The sequence below is a fragment of the Ursus arctos genome, unplaced genomic scaffold (assembly GCF_023065955.2).
Source record: "Ursus arctos isolate Adak ecotype North America unplaced genomic scaffold, UrsArc2.0 scaffold_33, whole genome shotgun sequence".
Taxonomy (NCBI): domain Eukaryota; kingdom Metazoa; phylum Chordata; class Mammalia; order Carnivora; family Ursidae; genus Ursus; species Ursus arctos.
Window position 1 is genome coordinate 2,992,234 of NW_026623019.1, and position 17,377 is coordinate 3,009,610.

At 53.5% G+C, this 17,377-nt stretch overlaps 1 protein-coding gene across 5 annotated transcripts in view; it reads right to left on the bottom strand.

Annotated features, from left to right (window-relative positions):
• Positions 1 to 4,834: 4,834 nt before the first annotated feature.
• AUH (AU RNA binding methylglutaconyl-CoA hydratase) overlaps positions 4,835 to 17,377 on the bottom strand; it is a 343,374-nt gene continuing 330,831 nt past the window's right edge. The window contains exon 8 of one of the 5 annotated variants that reach the window (XM_057305616.1): positions 4,835 to 8,656. In XM_057305616.1, coding sequence (XP_057161599.1) covers positions 8,483 to 8,656 — 174 coding nt within the window. In that variant the 3' untranslated portion in view covers positions 4,835 to 8,482. The remainder of the gene's footprint in view (positions 8,657 to 17,377) is intronic. The other 4 variants (XM_057305615.1, XM_026519204.4, XM_044391260.3 and 1 more) reach the window with 4 other exon arrangements.

Here is a 17,377-nt window from a genome sequence, read left to right on the forward strand (position 1 = left end):
GAAGGACAACAGGTGGAGAACAGGCCCTGTCAGGAGAGCAAGGAGGACCATGGGGTTGTGGGCTCAGCACCCAGAGGCGGCTGGTGGCCCCGTGGGACAGGAAGGAACTGGCTGTGGCTTGCCAGGGCTGGGTTCCTGCCTGCCAGCGTCCATCTCACTCCCGGGAACCTGGAGCCCACACTCCATGAAGAGGAGTGACATTTGCCCCTTTCTGGACGCTGACCAGCAGGCACCCCTCAACTGCCCTCGTGTGGCTTGTCACATGGGAGAGGCTCACAGGCGTGCCCAAAGACCATGTTCAGCTTTTCTCGATAACCCCATGTCGTCCACAATGCTCCTGAGTCCCCAGAACAATGGGTGAGGCCCCAGGCACCCCAAGATTGAGCCACGGAAGGAAAGAAGAGTCCTGGTTCATTTCATATCCACTTGACCAACCACAGGGTGACAAGATTAAATACAATTCCAAGTGTGTTGGTGAGGGTGTTTCGGGAAGAGATTAGCATTTGAATTAGTGGGCTCCCTGAAGCAGATTGTCCTTCCCCGTGTGGGTGGGCCACATCTAATCAGAGAAGCTGGGGCTGAGGAAGGGAGGAGAAGGTGTTGTCTGAGAACGAGGCCCACCTTCCAGCCCAAGCTCTCGAGGGACAGGTTTTAGGTTTTGTGCAAGTTTAAACTGCCTGTGTTCAGAGGTGTGCTGGCTAGTTTGGAGGTAGGGCCGCAGAAGGACACGCAGCCGGGTTCACACAGACCAGGCGCTGGAAAGCCAGGCGGGATCTGACACGAGCAGTTACATGCTGGCAAACTGGTGGAGAGGAGCAAGGGGCCAACCCTGCTGGGCCTCTGGGGGGTCCTGGCCACAGAGCGGACCCGCCTCTGCCATGGTCGGGAAGTTCAGTGACCCAGAGCAGATGCACCCACCTCCACTGAGAGCCCTCACCTCGGCCTCCGAGGGCACCCACCTCCACTGAGAGCCCCTACCTTGGCCTCCGAGGGCACCCACCTCCACTGAGAGCCCCCACCTCGGCCTCCGAGGGCGCCCACCTCTGTTGCGATTCCAGGCCAGGAAACTGTCAGCCTCAACTGTGTGCTTCAGGGAAGGCTCCTCTGGGTGGAGAACGAGGGACCAGAAGATGCTACCAGCAGCACGGCTGCGCCAAGCCCTGCTCCGACACTCGTGCAGCGGCTGCCGGGTCCTGTGAATATCGGGACGTCCGCTGAGGCTGCTGCAGAGAACCAGGGGCTGCCCCACAGCACTGCCGAGGGAAGCAGCAGACAGCACAGCAGGTCCCCATCTGCCCTGAAAGCACAGGCGTGCCCCTCATCAAACTGAGATAAAATTATGCCCAGAATCCCACGGCAAGGAAGTTTGAGGCAAGTGGTGTCACTTCCTGGCCTGTGCACGCTGGGACAGTGGAGGGCATGCTGAGCTCCGTCCATCAGGACCCAGCAGGGTTCAGGGCACAGATGCAGCAACTTCCAAACCAGGCCACGTGGGGCACACCTGCTCCCATCTCTTCCCCAGGGCGCAGGGTCTCCTGTGTCTCCCCACGTGGCCAACACGCTCAGTGGGCTCTGTGAACGGGGCTGGCGGGGCTGGGGAATCACCAGCCGCAGAAGTGTTTCCGTGGGAGGCCCACTGCGGTCAGTGTCCGTGGCTCTCCCTGGCGTATTTCCCACTGCAATCAGCTAGAGCAGAGCCCAGGCTGCTCGAGGTCTGCTCAGTAAACGGAGCTGTGGCAGCGACTGTGAGTGCACTCCTGCTGTCTGTTAGACTTCTGATGGTGCAGACAGGAATGCGTCACGGGTCCTGCAGACACACTTCAATCCTGTCTGTCTGCAGGGAGTGTGGGTGTGCGTGGGGCGGGGGGCAGCTCAGGACATCTGTACCAGGCGTGGAAGGCAGGCTGCAATGGGCGTGTGGCTCCCCCCCTGCTAACACCTCCCCATGTTCTGCACACACGGTCCTCACCTCCAGGTGAGGCCACTCAGCCCCTTGGGCCTGGCTCATTCCACACGCATCAGACGACGGAGATGTGCCTCCTGTCCTCGAGACTCTGCCAGTCTAGCAGGGAGGACAGACTTCCAAAGGACAAACGTGAGCACGGGATCCCTGCTGAATTCGGAGTCGTCTTCACAGAGACGGTAGCATTTTGTCCGGAACCTGGACGGTAAAATCAGCCAGAAGATGCAGTGAAGGGGGTCCTAACCCAGGGTGGCTGCGCCTGTCGGGGCGTTCGGGCGAGGCTGCCGTGACCAGCAGTCCCCAGTCTCGGTGGGCACACATCATCATCAGAGGGTGATCCAGTTGCACACCCCCCCTCCCCCGAGGATCAGCAGGGGCCCTGCCTCCTGCTCTCAGTCCCTGACCTGTGTCACCGCCAGAGGAGAGGCAGCTCTGCAGAGTCTCAGGGCGGCAATTAAGCCATCGCCTGGAACCAATCTACATCGTCACCTCTGCTGGGGGCTGATCAGTTGGCTATTCACACAGCCCGACCCGGCCACGAGGGCCAGGAAGGTAAGCCCTCCCCAAGCCCCGAGCCTGGAAGACCGAGTGGGGGGACCAGTTGGCAAACAACACTGTTTGCCGCTGGGGCCTAGGTGGCGGCCCATGTATGCATTTGGGGAAGAAGACACAGGCCAGAGGGCTGGGTCTATGCAAGATGAAGGTCAGGAGGTGGGTGGTATTGGAAGAATCCCCCCAAATAGACCCTGATTCGTGCAGAGGCCCCCACTGTCAATCCCTGTGGGGGTCCCCTCCTGGTCATGGCGGTTCCTGAGGCGCGCTCAGCTGCAGGCCTGCTGCGGCATGATGGGGGGGGTCCGTGTGGAGCCCACAGTGTGTGCAGAAGGCAAGGCCAGGTCCCTGGTAGGCCAGTCACTGTCATACACCAAGGCTGGGAATTACAGAAATGCCCATGCGCAGTACCCAGCATGTAACGCTCGTGTCCTCCCTAAGACAAAACTACTGTCTGCAGTAACCACGAAACGAAATAGAGCTCCCACACGAACCGAAGTCTGCACATGCCAAACACATTGCACCCCACCCTTCCGACTCAGGGCCCTGTTTGGAGTTTCAAACACAGGTGCAAGCCGGGAGCTGGTCACCCTGAGCGACGGGGCCCTGCTCATTGATTCTGTCACTTCGTGTCCTGGTGCATTTCCGACCTGCCGATGAGACCCAGAAACATGTGGCACCTCAGCGCTGGGGACCCCGGGTGTGCCCACAGAACCCAGATGAATGTGCACTTGAAGACTCTCTGAATCTGCGCGGGGCCTGTGAAAGGCTGGGGACCGAGCACGTGCCAATCAGCAGCTTACGTTCACATCATCTCAGCTCCAAGGACTGAAGCAGTTATTTTGGATTTGTACCAACAAAGGTTTTAGGGGAAGGGAGCATGTCACCAGTGGCGTGGTGTAGAGCTCCTACTGTGTGGTGACAGTGGAGAGCAGGCCCACTCTACATCATCACGCTGACTATCGTGTTTGAATTCTCTGCCGTCTACGCACCTGTGTCTCCTGCACTGGGGCGTCTGCCCCCACAGCCCTGTCGAAGGGACGCGGCTGCCGTGTGCTCCCTTCAGCAACCCTACAGTTTCTCACCCCGAAGTCCTGCCAAACTCCAGCCTAACGCTAACATTTCCAAAATACAGCAGCGTGTCTCAGGAAGGAAACGTGAAAGGATTCAGTCATGAGCGTCGTGAGCCAGCAAACTTCCCTCCCACCCACACCCCCAAGTCCCCGTGGCGGCACACACAGCAGGGGCCCTCCCATCATACAGAGAGGCAGGAGGACTGGCTCATGTGTGACGCTTGGGGTCTGGGTGCCAGCTCTCTGTTTCCTGGGCTCTGCACGAGTGCATGTGGTTCTGGGTCCCCTCGAGGGTTCCCTGCGTGCCTCACATCCCATCACGGGCCGGGAGCCAGCCCGCCAGGGAGGACGTGTAAATGAACAAGGGCTCCACTCACCTGGCCCCGACGTCTGGAGGGTCCCCCACCTGGCAGGGTGCATCAGCACAGACCCTGCAAAGAATGAGCACCCGCCATGCCCCCCCCAGTGATGCTGAAGAGCAGTGATGCTTTACGTGGACACTGCCAGGTCTGTCTCTGGCAGGGACGATGCGCCTTGTTTCACGGTTGGACAACATTCTGGTCAAACCAGGCAGAGAGCTCATTAACCACTTCTCCTGACTAACCCGCTCAAGGGCTGCAAGACAGTAGGAAATTCTGAATAATTCTGTTGGTGGGATTAGCTGCCTTTGGAGAGAAACCCTGAGTTCAGTGGGGATACAATTTTCCCCAAATCTTACCGTCCTGCAGATGTGGAGCTGGGCGGACGTCTGAGGGGAAGCACCGAGTGGGGTTCGCCCTGTACTCCTTCCCTCGGTGGCATGGAACCCACACATCTCCCCGCTCAGGCCAAGGACCCTGAGCAGTGACAGTGAAACTTACTGTCCAGCAGGACTGAGGCACATTCCACCTCGTAAGTAATTCATAGTCCAGGCCGAGCCACAAGTGCCACCAACCGTAGGTCCCAAAGGGCTATGGCTAAAATCTGCCCAGGGACACCCATCTCCTGGACCCGTCTCATCTCGCCTTTCCTGACTAAAAATGCTTACAAGATTTTTAACCATGAAGTCAGTACCCCAAGGGGAAGAAAGTCCATTTGCTTTCCCCTGTGTAAGACCCCCCCCCCCAGGGGTCACACAAAATACTCCATGAGAGGTAGCTTCCAAGTTAAATAATATTTGAAGAAAAGAGGGAGTGGCATGTCCCTGACCACCTCGTAGGATGGTCACACCTGCCCGATGTTATGAGCCGAAGACCCCACACCCACGGCACGGAAGCACCTGTTACCCCACCCCTGAGCAAAGGGAGTCATTCCATGACAACTTTTGCATAATTGTGCCCACTGTGGACCAGGACTTCAAGTGTGTAATTATATAAATTAAGAAGGCACGGCCCCTGGATCAGATAGTTTATCCTTAGATTCACGAGTGTATTTGCTGAGAACAGTAAGGCATGATAAAGATGGTCCCACAGTGCTTAATCTGAACTTTTGCTGGAAGCCATGTCTACCACAACCAATTCATTAGGAAACCCAAAGTGCTAGTGAGGCCTTGGGGAGGAAAGCTGCTGGGTCCGGGGGCTGGGGGGCTTGGCAGAGGGCAGCTGACCCCCCTGAAGCTGAGCTGTCCACCTCAGAGTTCCATTTCACCGAAATCGGCCCATTCTGGTATTGTTGACTGGGAGTAAGGGATGCATCCCCCCCCCTGCTTATGCAGGCCAAGCCCAGGTGACTGAAAAGCAGCCTCCCATATGGGGACCCCTACCGACGAACTTCGACAGAGAAACGAAGCCAGTGACCACGTCATCCAAGGATGCATCAACTCTACGTCCCCTGACTGCCTACCCGTGTAGCACACAGAAGACCAGGAGCACCAGCGCCCCTACTTCGGAAACAGAACGCTGACTTTCAGAAAAATGAAAATGATTTAAACCAAATTGCATACCTGACATCTAGCTTGTAAACATCCTTGAAACTTGGCAAAAATCAGAGCTAGCTGCCCGTGAACCTGCACCTCTGTGTGGACTAGAGGCCCGAGCGCATTTTCAGATGGCTGCCCACGGGCAAACACATCATCTACACGCCTGTCTGCATGGCTCCTCGGTACCCCATTTGGGCCCCGTGCAGAGAACACAATGAACCGATGGTGGGGATGGGGGTCACCAAAGACGAGCCCAAAGAGACGCTCACTCTGAGGCGGGCATTCATTTTAAACATCAAACACCAGGAGGGGAGCGCAGGCGGAGGCCAGGTCGGCCGGTCTGCACTGGAGGTGGTGTCACCTAGGCAAAGTCGTCTCCGGTGTCTACCCACTCGAAGGACGTCAGGCAAGGTCTGTAGTAACCAAAGTACCCTTCTAAATGACTGCTCCGGAGCGTGCCACCAAGCAGGTACAAGACAGCTAAGAGGAGGGAGACAGAGGGGCCCTTATCAAGCCCTGGACCTGATCCTGACGTCACACCCCAGCGAGGGAGAACCCACTTACAGACGAGGAGCGGGACACTTAAGCCCACCTCCTCCAGCGAGAGGAGCCTGCACGAGACCTGAGTGATCCGACTTAAATCCACCAACAGTCACCAATGCCATCGGCTTTTTAGGGAAATGAGACTCCGCTCATTTGGAGTCTCCAAAACCCTGTCCTGTCATCCGCTCCTCCTGCACTAAATCAAGGCTGGAGTGTATACAGTGCGCGATGCCCAAGGCCACTCAGGAAAGACACAGTGGCTTCCTCCTCCGTCTCTCAGATCTCCTGCTCTGGGGGAGCCTGGCCGCCGTGTCATGAGGACACTCGAGCAGCCATGTGGAGAGGCCCATGGGGGAGGAGCCCACCACCTCCGGAGCGGAGCCTCTGGCCCCGCTTGAGCCTTCAGATGACTGCAGTCCCAGCCAACTCCTGACTGCAATGATAAGAGAGAGATTCGAGCCAGCTGCTCCCAACTTCCTGACCCATGGACACCGCAAGAGATCATCAATGACTATTTGCATTTTATTTCTTTTTTAAAGATTTTATTCATTTATTTGAGAGAGAGAGAGCACAAGCAGGGGGAGGGGCTGAAGAAGAAGCAGGCTCCCCACTGAGCAGGGACACCCCCCCAACCCAGGGCTCGATCCCAGGACCCTATCATCATGACCTGAGCTGAAGGCAGACGCTTAACCCACAGAGCCACCCAGGCGCCCCAGCTATTTGCATTTTATATCACTAAGTTCTGGGGTGACATTTTGCTCAGCAATACATCGTTAATACACATCTAAACCTCTTTCTTTCCAAATATGTAATCCAGTGATGTCAGGCGTTGGTGAGCTCCCTGCCACTAAAATTATGGTGAGCAAATAGCACTGCCAATTCCACCAACTCGTGACCGCAAGGCAGGACCCTGAGGAGCGTAGCAGCTCCCAGCTTGTGAGGAGAAACACCAACCATCTGGCATCTTCCAGCCATTGGCTCTCTCTCATCATGACCTCCTTCCCACAGCACCCTGTCTAGATACTCAATTACTCAATTGCCCCCCCCCGCCCATACTTGTCTTCTCCGTAGCCTTTCTGATACTTTTGTTTTATACACTCATTTATTTCCTCCGCTAACCCACCTAAGCCCAGTATCCTCGGTGCCTGAAACGGTGCCGTGCACATCGTAGCTGGCCAGTAAGTACTGGTTGAGCACATGAGGGAGACTACAGGTTGCCCAAAGTATTTAGAAGAGAAAACACAAGCTCTTCTGTGTGCTGGAGCAGAGCATGGAGGGGAGAGAAGGGGCTGCTTACATCGGTTAGTGTCTTACTCCATCTCAACACAGATCGAGACGTTCGGGATGGGTGAGACAGCGCCTATCTGTGCGCTATTTACGACGCACGAAGCATTCTAATAAACGTGGCTTCGCTTGACCTTCACCACATCTGTGAGCTAGAGCAAGAATAAGCTAGCTATTGTTGTGTTGCAAACCACTCCAAACTCTAGTGGCTTCAAACAGCATGTACTGAGCTCCCAGTCCAGCTGGGCAGCCTCTATGGCTGGGAGTTGCCAGGCGGTTAGGGCAGTTTGGACTGTGCTCTCCTCTGTGCCTCTGGACAGCTGTGGGTCACTAGGCAGTGTGCTGGTGGCCCCCAAGAGCTGCCAGCTGGACGCCTCCATTCTCCTCCTTGCAGGCTGGCCAGGCTTACTCTCAGGCCACAACGAACGAGGAGGAACGAACAGGGGTGCCAGCCTCCAGGGGCCCAGCCTCCAAACTGGCTCCCTGTCACCGCTGCTACACTACGGAGGCCAGAGCCCGTCACAAGGCCCCACAGTGCACGGTGTGGGAAGACACGCTCTACCGCTCAGGGGCAGGGCTGAAAAGGGACCCTGGAAAGGGCGTAGGTGCAGCGGAGGGAGGGGCAATTGGGGCCAATTTCACAATTGATCCCTCACATTCACGTTTTACAGAAAAGGGAGGCTCAGAGAAGGTGGAGGGCCTTAGGTTGCTTAGAGACTCGAATGTGCATTTTCTGCCCCCTATTCTCACTAGTCAGCTCCCAGCGCGGGGCTTGTCCCCTTCCCCTTCTCGAGCAAGCAGCCGAGGGCTGAGTGTTTGCCCCGGGCCTCTTCACCTCTGCTTCTAGCGGCGACTTGGACCCATTCCACTGGGGACCGACCACAGGCCCACAGGCCCAGAGAGGCAGAAGGTGTTTCTGTTGAGCGAAAACATCCATCTTTGGTTTCAGTGTTGATGCCACGCGAGCAGTATGGTGCTTCTGGCGTGAACAGGATGGAATTCTCCACCACAGATGGTGCAGGCAGGCCTTTGTTCTATGGCAGTGATGCTCGGCTGGCACCCTTCGCGCACCTCAGAACTGTGTAGGAGCTCTGGCTCTGGGGACGGTGAACCGCGAGGCCAGGCAGACATGAAGACAGCGGGTGACACACAGGAAGGTCCACACTCCCTTCAGAGCTCGTACAAATAGGAACAGAAAAAACCACTGGAGTCTGACCCACCCACAGTGTCCTTCCATTGGAAAGTTCCGGTGCAGTGAGGTAGGCCGCGAATGGGACCCAAAGAGCAGATGTTTTGTATGGTGCGGAGGAAGACTCGAGGCTGCCTGTCCCCTTTGTTGGCCAACTAGAAAGAGATTTAAATGTAAAGCATCAAGTTTACTAAAAATGGCAATTAAAAATGCCGTGAACACGTGTTTAAGTCAAATAGTGAATTAAGACAAAAGAAGAATTCAGCACAATTTCCCCAACTTCTTTCTCCCATGGAAAATAGCATTACCGATCGGCTCAGACTGGGAGTTGGTGAGTGACAGCTGGGGGGCCAACTCTGGCGCTCTGCCTGCCGTGGTCAGTAAAGTTTTAGGAGAACTCGTTCATTCAGCTTTGTCCTGACCAGAGTTTCCATGTTGTAACCACAGGGTCGAAGAGTTGAAATGCAGAGCATCTGGCCTTCACTGCCGAAATTATTTTCTACCTGGTCCTTCACAGCATAAGTTTGTAGGGCCCTGATCTGCACCCTCGACCATGAAGTTCTGCAGCAGGTCCTGGGACATGAAGATTGGGAAGCCTGTGCAGCTCCTGAGGCACGACTAGCTGGCCTCCAGGAGCCCACGCTCATGCCCCGAGGCAAGAGCGTGTGGACTGTGACTCCTGTTGGTCCAGGCAGCTAGAGTGCAGAGAAGAAGTTCAACCCAGGTCCCGAAGATCTGCCCCCAGCTCCTATAAAGCTCCCGTGGGTGCCGGGGCGCGTCTGATTCCCAAGTCCTGCCTGGACCTCAGGCTGCCGGGATGAAGACCCCAGCAGGGGAGAAGGGCCCTCACTTGCTGGAGGACCAAAGGACAAGCTACCCGATGCTTCAGCTTGCCCCTGATGCTGCACCCAGGCATGCCCACTCCCCAGCTCGGGTGCCCATGGTTTCCTGGGTCCACACATAGCCACGTTGTTGGGGTTGCTGTCATCTCTGATGAATGGGTGCATCTGAAAAGGCTGAGTGACGAGGAGCCCCCCAAGCTTGGTTTATGCCAGGGCTCCCGTCAGTCCGGGTATCTGATGGAACATTCCAGGTGATGAAAGCAGGCAGGGAAGGGGAGGCCATGCTAGGAACACCTGGCCCAGGGGCTGAGCATCTGTGATGGCCCACCTCTTGCTCGGTGATGTCATCAGCCCCCTTACTCTTCTGCTGGTGTCATTCCTCCATCTCTCCCCAATCTTCCTGTCCTTCCCTGCACCAGGGGCCCCTGTTACTGGCCTTGTGGCCTCTCTCCTTCCTCCCTGTCCTACCCAGGCAGCACTCAAACCTACTCTGCCTGTGCCCCTCCGACCCCCCCCCTTCCCAGACGCCCAGCAGCTATTTGGGGGATGCTGGCGGGCGCACCCCAGATCCAGAGAATGAGTCTCCATCCAGCCTTCCCAGAGTTGGATCAGGCATGGATGTTCCAGACCACTCTGTCAGAGACACATGAGGGGTGTCTGCTGGTGGCCTCTGGGGAAGGGTGTCTTGGTGCAGAGAGACACTAAGGAAGGGCAGCGCCTCCCCTCTCCCTGCCTGCGGCCTCACTGGCTGTGGTGCCTGGGCCTGCTCGGCAGCTTGCGGGGAGGCGAACAGGCCCAGGAAGATGGACAGAACCCGCATTTCTGGTGGCGCCAGGAGATGAACTAATCAACACTGGAGTCACCCTGACTCCGGAATTCGCGCTACGTGAGGAAATACACTCCCCTTGTCACTGAAGCCATTCTGAATTCATCTGCACGTTACTTGCAGCTCCTGTCACCTCTGGTCCAGTAGGCTTTGGAGATCCTGCCACCTTGCGAGCGCCCCGCCACGGACCCCCGGCCTGCCCTCCGCCGCCAGCCGTGGCCTCTCCCTCTTAGCCTTACAACCCGCAGGGTACTACACCACCCCCGACGCGAGCGCGCTCCCTGAACCTGCAACACTGGCCAGAGTGAAAGACTTTCCAGCAGGTGTGGCTGGGTCTGCTGGAGAGCCGCATGGAGCTCCGGGAAAGCCCGGAGCTATCTCACGCCGTGCACTTACCCTGCTGACCCGAATGTCAAAGGCAAGACAAGAAAGCTCTAAGACAAAAATAGAAGAGGATCTTTTCTTGGAACACGGGACAGAGAAAGACGCGTGCAACAAGACGCAAAAAGCATGACCTGCGAAGAAAGACGTGATGAATTGTTCTACAATACTTGTCAGGCCCTCGAGTCCCCAAGAGGCGCTGGCAAGAAGGGAAGAGATAATAAGCCAGAAGGAGAGAGGAGGCACCCGCAGAGCACCGACCTCACCAAGGGCACTTTCCCGGTGTACAGAAGGGTTTCCTACAAATGAATGAAGAAAATGACAAACAGAAATGGAGCAAGAGCCTATACGCAGACAGGGAATCTATGAACAGGTGTTTAAAGAATCGCCATGCAAGCAGTGGCCAAAATGGAAAGCCTGAGAGCACCGTCCAGTTGGATGTGAAGTGACAGGGCTCTCGGAGCTGCGGGAAGGCCTCCACCTGTAGGCCGCTTTGGAAGACAGCCTGGCATCGTTTACTAAAGCCACGGACTCAGATGGTGTGGGAATCGCCACGTTCACCCGTAAGTGTGTTCCCAACAGAACTGCAAGGACACATGCACCAGGGGGTCAACACAGTCATACGCATTCCTGCAGTGTCTCCTACAGCCCCGAACTGAAAATAAAAGTACTTCAAAGAGAGAGAGCTATTTGTAAGGTGCATAACTAGGCAGGAAGGAAAGGGAATGGGCTGCAGCTAAATATAGCAAGCCCGCTACCAAAGAGCACCGACTGCGTGCTCGTGTTAGGATAAAAATCAAAGCCAGCAAAACGCAACCACAGCGTTTGTCGTTGAAGGAAAGCAAGAAAGTGATTTCCATCAAAGGCAGGATAATTGTTAGCTTTAGGGGCAGGGACAGAGTGGGGGAGGTCCCCGGGGAGTGGCCGTGTGGTCCTTCTGGTCCCGGGGACCGGCTATGCAGGTATTTACGTGCTGATACGTTATCTGATTGTGTTTCATATTTCACAATAAAAGCACGATAAAAGGAAGATTTGCACTCAGCCCCACTCAGTGAAGCGTGCGGTGGGAAAAGGCCCGGCTGGCTTCTGACTCCCCATGCTTGGGAGTCACACACAGACACACGGCACAGCACAGTGCCCTCCTCCTTCTGGACACCGTGAATCTCCTCCCTGTTCAGGTCTCCTCACTTGGTTCCAGTCCCCGAAGCTTCGCGCACCTGCCACTGCTCAGGATACAGTCACAAGCCCTTCTGTGCGCTGGTCTTACTTTGTTATTTATTCTACTCCTAATCTTGGAATGAGTCGGTGATTCACTCAACCCTTTCTTATGACCTGTGTTTTGATGAGTAATTTTATCTTTTCTCATCTTATAGCAGTGTTTATGAATAGTACTGTCTCAATTATCCATTGCTGTGCAGCCAGCAACACTACCATTTAATGGGTGCAGACGGTGATGAGTGCCCCTCCTGACTCAGCTATCCGGGCTGGGCGCTGCGGCGCGCCAGGCTTGGAGCATCCGCGATGGTGTCTTCACCCAGCTGGGGCTGCCTGGGCATTCTTCTCTGCACATGTTCTCCCCAGCACTGCAGCTGGACCTCTTCCCGTGAGACTCAGGGCTCCAAGAGATGCTGTTCCAAAAAGACCAAGCTGATCTGCAAGCTCTTACAGCCTCTTTGTCTTGCTGGCTAATGTCCCACTGACCAAAGCCGGGCACCTGGTCAAGTTGATTCAGAAGGGACAACACAAGGCTGTGAATACCAGGGCTCAGTAGGGGCCATCACAACAGATACACGCACACCATCATAATAAAAGTATAATAGTACATTTAAAAATACAGATACAGGGGACCAATCAAACACGTGTCCTCAGGAATGATTAGAGCAACAAAAGACTTAACAGGGTTGGACACATCTGTGTTCTTTTTCCTTCTTTGACAATTTGACCAACAATTCACGGAAGACAAAAGCTCTGCAGGTTAAGGACACATTCACAGCATCACTGGTTAGAAAGTTTTCCAAGAGTAGGTGTTTCCATGAATACTGTAACTCTCATCAACCTGAGAAGTGGAAGTTTTAAGTGGGAGAGATCTCAGGTCCCATGGATGTACCAGGAAAGGACACAGCCCCTCCAAAACATTCATAGTGAGCTGAGCAGTCAAGGGGTTCCTGACTTGCCTGAGGTTTGGGGTCTCTGGCCATCTTCCCTGAAGCCTGGCGCAGACTCAATATCTTTCCTGAACGTCTCAGAGTGCCTTCCCCCATCAACCTGTCCCACTGCTGGAAATCACTGCCTTGGTATTTGCAATCCCACTGTTAGAAATCACTGAAAGTGGAGGACTGCTAGGACATTCACCTGAACAAATAAGAATGCGGGAGAGCCCAGCCCCGAGTAGCTGTTGGGAGCTCGAGGCTGCTTATGCTGCTGCTTCTTAACGGCTCTGGGCTGCTGGGTTCCTCCTCTTGGGAGGGAGGTTCGTGGGGCGGCCACCCGGTGCGCACCTGCCTGCCTCCTTGAGATGGAGTGGTCTCCACCCAGGACACCACCACCAGCATCTTATTCCATGCTCCATCTAAGCAAATGCTTAGATGGCTTCCTCTTAGATGAGGAAGGCTGGAGAACAAAGCCTCTGAGCTGCAGTCCCTCCTGGGCAGAGGGGGTGTGTGTGGAAACAAAGACTAAAATAACTACACGGCACATGCAACCGGCATCAGAAAAGAAAGTCCTGCTAACCTGGGACAGCCCACACCCTTTCTCCTAGGAAGCACTCTCCAGTGACTTCTCCGGGAAGAACTCATCGCTTGTAAAGACATGTAGGGGCGCCTGGGTGGCTCAGTTGGTTGAGCATCTGACTCCTGGTTTCAGCTCAGGTCATGGTCTCAGGGTCGGGAGATCGAGCCCCGCGTCAGACTCTGCGCTCAGTGTAGAGCCTGCTCGGCCTCTCCCTCTGCTCCCCCCACCGTCTCTCCCTCCCTCTCACCGAATGAATAAATAAATAAATCTTTAAAAAAAGATATGTGATGAAATGAGGATATAGGATCTAATCAATTGAACTACATGAAATAAAAGGAAGAACGCAACAGAAAAATCAAGTTTAGACAAAGAACGTTCCCCCCACCTCCGCCTGCCAAAGTATTGTGAGCAAACATACTGCCACGAAATCAACAAAGTAATGAAGAAATTGCCCTCGGAAAGCAAGAGTGAAAGTAAAGATATGAGGTTTACAGGTACGGCAGGGAAGCTGACAGCAGTTACCCACCCACCCACAGAGCTCAGGAAAGAACTATTCTTCCAGGAATGAAGGCTGTCTTGGACGCAGTACAAGGAACATCAGTGTGTCAAGGGAACATGAAGTACAGGATGGAGGGAAATGAGCTCAGAGTTAAGGGACTGAGAGAAAGTGCAAGATCTGTAAGCTGGACAATGGAAATCCAACATACGCACAACTGTCACTAGGGCAGAGAACTTAAATATAAGACGGAACGGATATGTTAAGATATAATCCTAGAACACTTGCCTGAACTCAAAGAAGACCTACACACTTCCTTAGTGTTCCTTAGGAAAAACTGGCATAGAGCCATCAACACTGAGACACATCCTGCAAAATGACCATGTTTTTGAAGCTTTTATTTACTTATTTGAGAGGGAGAGAGCACACAAGTAGGGGGCAAGGGGCAGAGGCAGAGAGAGAAGCAGACTCCACACTGAGTGCGGAACCCAACACGAGGCTCGGTCCCACGACCCTGAGATCACGCCCTGAGACTAAATCAAGATTCGGACACTCAACCAACTGAGCCGCTCAGGTGTCCCAAGAGTCAATGGGTTTCATCCAAAGAAATAGAGGATTAAATGCATTGAATTTAATTATAATTAAAAGTTGACCACTTTAACAAATTATCAAAGGAAACACTTACAGCCAACTACACACCAAGATTTAAATGCTATTGCAAATAGAGTGCATCAAATGAAACAGAAATAAGACTATACCAAATAAGGGCAGGTAGATGCATTAAATTAATATAGAAAGAAATGAAAACACTCAAATATTGGGTCACAAAGCAAAGTCAAACAATATGCTGTATACTAGAAATACACCTGAAGTGAACTGAAATGTTTGAAGGTAGAAGGACGAGCAGAGGATAGCAGCAGATACAGAGAAGAAAGCAAGCAGGTCACAGACTAACGAGGCGAGGATTCTGGAAAGTGACATCGAGAGAGAGACAAAGGAGGACGGTTCACAATGGGTGATCCATAGTGAAGACGCGACAGTGCATATTTGTAACAGCTATGAATATCCACCCACCAAATGAAATAGCACCGCACTCCTAGAGGATAAAACCAGCCATACAAGGAAAGCTACACAGACACTACGCCGGTAGCGATCTGAACCACTTGCTTTGTAACAGAGGAAGCAGACAAAAATAAGTTCTAGAAGACCAGAATAACAGAATGAGTCCCTTTTTTCAAGTGCCAATAATGCGGAAAAAGTGACCATTTCATAGGATATACAGAGGACCACAGCATACTTCAGAAATTAAACTAACACAAACATCATTCTCTGGTCAAATTGTAGGAAAACAGAAATAACAAAAACAAGAGACAATCGAAATAGCCATCAACAAACAATCACTACGATAGGGACATTTTTAACCCATCTCTTAACCAATTCTTAAAAAGGAAATGAAAACCAAACAGCGGAATATCTAAACCATGATGGTAATAAAATATCGACGTCCCATAACCTATGAGTTACACCTAAGGAAGTGCTCAGAAGAAATCTTATAGCTTCGAGTAACACCATAGTCATTCATTTGGATCACTCGACAAAAGAATGAGAATCAGGGGCGCCTGGGTGGCTCAGTTGGTTGAGCATCTGCCTTTGGCTCAGGTCATGATCTCAGGGTCCTGGGATTGAGTCCCGTGTCAGGCTCCCTGCTCAGTGGGAAGTCTGCTTCTCCCTGTGCCCCTCCCTGCTGCTCCTGAGTGCTCGCTCTCTCAAATAAATAAATAAAATCTTAGGGAAAAAAACAACCTGAGAATCAACTCTATGTCAGGCATTATCCTAACAGTGGGAAAAACAGATGAAAACCCCTTTGCCAAAGGAGTGTCCATTCCAGTGAAGACAACCAAGAGGGAAACATGTATTCACACTGATGGTCATGAGATGATAAATATTTGAAAAGGAAATAGATAGGAAAAGGGAATTAGATAGTCCTGGGGGTGGAGGAGGACCAGGGTGAAATTTTATAGAGGGTAGTCAGGACAGTCTAATCAAGAAAATGGCATTTGAATAAAGAAGGAGGAGAAAAAGTTCTGTGCAGCGGGAACAGGACGTGCAAAGGCCCTGAGGCATGAATGCAGAGGTCAGGATGCCTAGGAACTACTTGCTCCTAAATGAGAACTCTATATCCCTCTGCCCTCCACAGATCATGAGGAATCTAACCAGAATGCTGGTGGCCAGGATTTGGGGAGATTCAGTTCCTAGGCATCCCCGTCAATACAGGGGAGACAAAGCACAGAGCAGAGGGATGGATGTGAAGTCACAATTTTGTTATTGCTGTTAGTGTTTTCCTTCTCAATGATAAGATTACAGTGTATTGTTACGCTGATGATAGCATTTCCACCGGAACGCTGTTGCTGTCCAGGAGAGAGGGGACAGTTGCTGGAGCCATGTGCTAACGTCACAGGATCTACTTCACCAGAGAAGTTTTTCTAGATGAGAGAGTGGACAGTTCATGGCAACAGGAGGGCATAGAATACATTGTCCAATGTGTCCATGTGTTGGTTTATGTGGTGGTGGCAATGTGTTGTGATTGCTCCTTTCTTCCCCACCCCCTCAGTGAAATAGGAAGCAAGGTGATCAGCTAAGAGAGAAGATGGGGAGGAAGTTGTGGAGGTTGGAGGGACGTAGGACTGAAAGGATCCTCTAGGACAGGGGATGAATGGACTGGGAAATGTAAGCTGACAGCTGGGAACATGAAGGGCTCGTCTGACGTTCTGAAATTAAAGTGAGGGCTGTCAGCGTACTGGGGGGGTATTTATCCAGCCGCCAGCAGCTGTGTGGGTGCAGGTGCCTGGACGGTAGAACATTCTAAACACCCCACAGTCAGCATGGCCCAGGCACTGAGCAGCCAAGATGCACGGGGCCACATGGATGACAACCAGCCAGAATGCCAGCCCTGGGAAGATTGGATGTATCTAGTTGGGGACTTTTCCCAAAAGCATATGACAAAGCAAGAGAGGACCATGTGCATGAAGGGTGTTTATCAGGGCGTGGTCACGATGATGGATGATGCAGAGGGGGTCGGGAGAGAGAGTGAGTGGGGACCCCAGTGCAGCTGAGGAATTAGTTATGATAGCAGACCAGATGGAAGGAAGTGAGCTGGGAAGGCAGGAGGAGGGGACCTGGAGAGCAGGACCCCGGTACAGGGGATTGTGAGGATTGGAAGGACCTGTCCTCCTAAAGGCAAGAGTGAGACCCTGGCGGAGGGTGGCCAATGTGGGTGCAGACAAGAGTACTGGGGGGAAGGGAGGACCCTCTTTGTGACCACTGAAGTCAGGGAACAGGATAAAGGGAGGGGCTGGAGCAGACTGGTAAGATCAGAGAGGAACGATAGAGAGATCGGGTGGGGTCGGCAGGGAGAAGAGGCCACACGTGGTTAGATCTGCGGTCAGGAGCCTGGACCTGCGGGGGAGGGGCAGTGAGCAAGTTGATGGGAGAATGTCCTGGAAGTGCACACAGACTCGGATTCTCTCCCTGATTTAACGAGGTCCACCCAGAATCGCTCTGGAACTGTAGCAGGGGTATGGCAGCTTCTGTTATGCCCAGC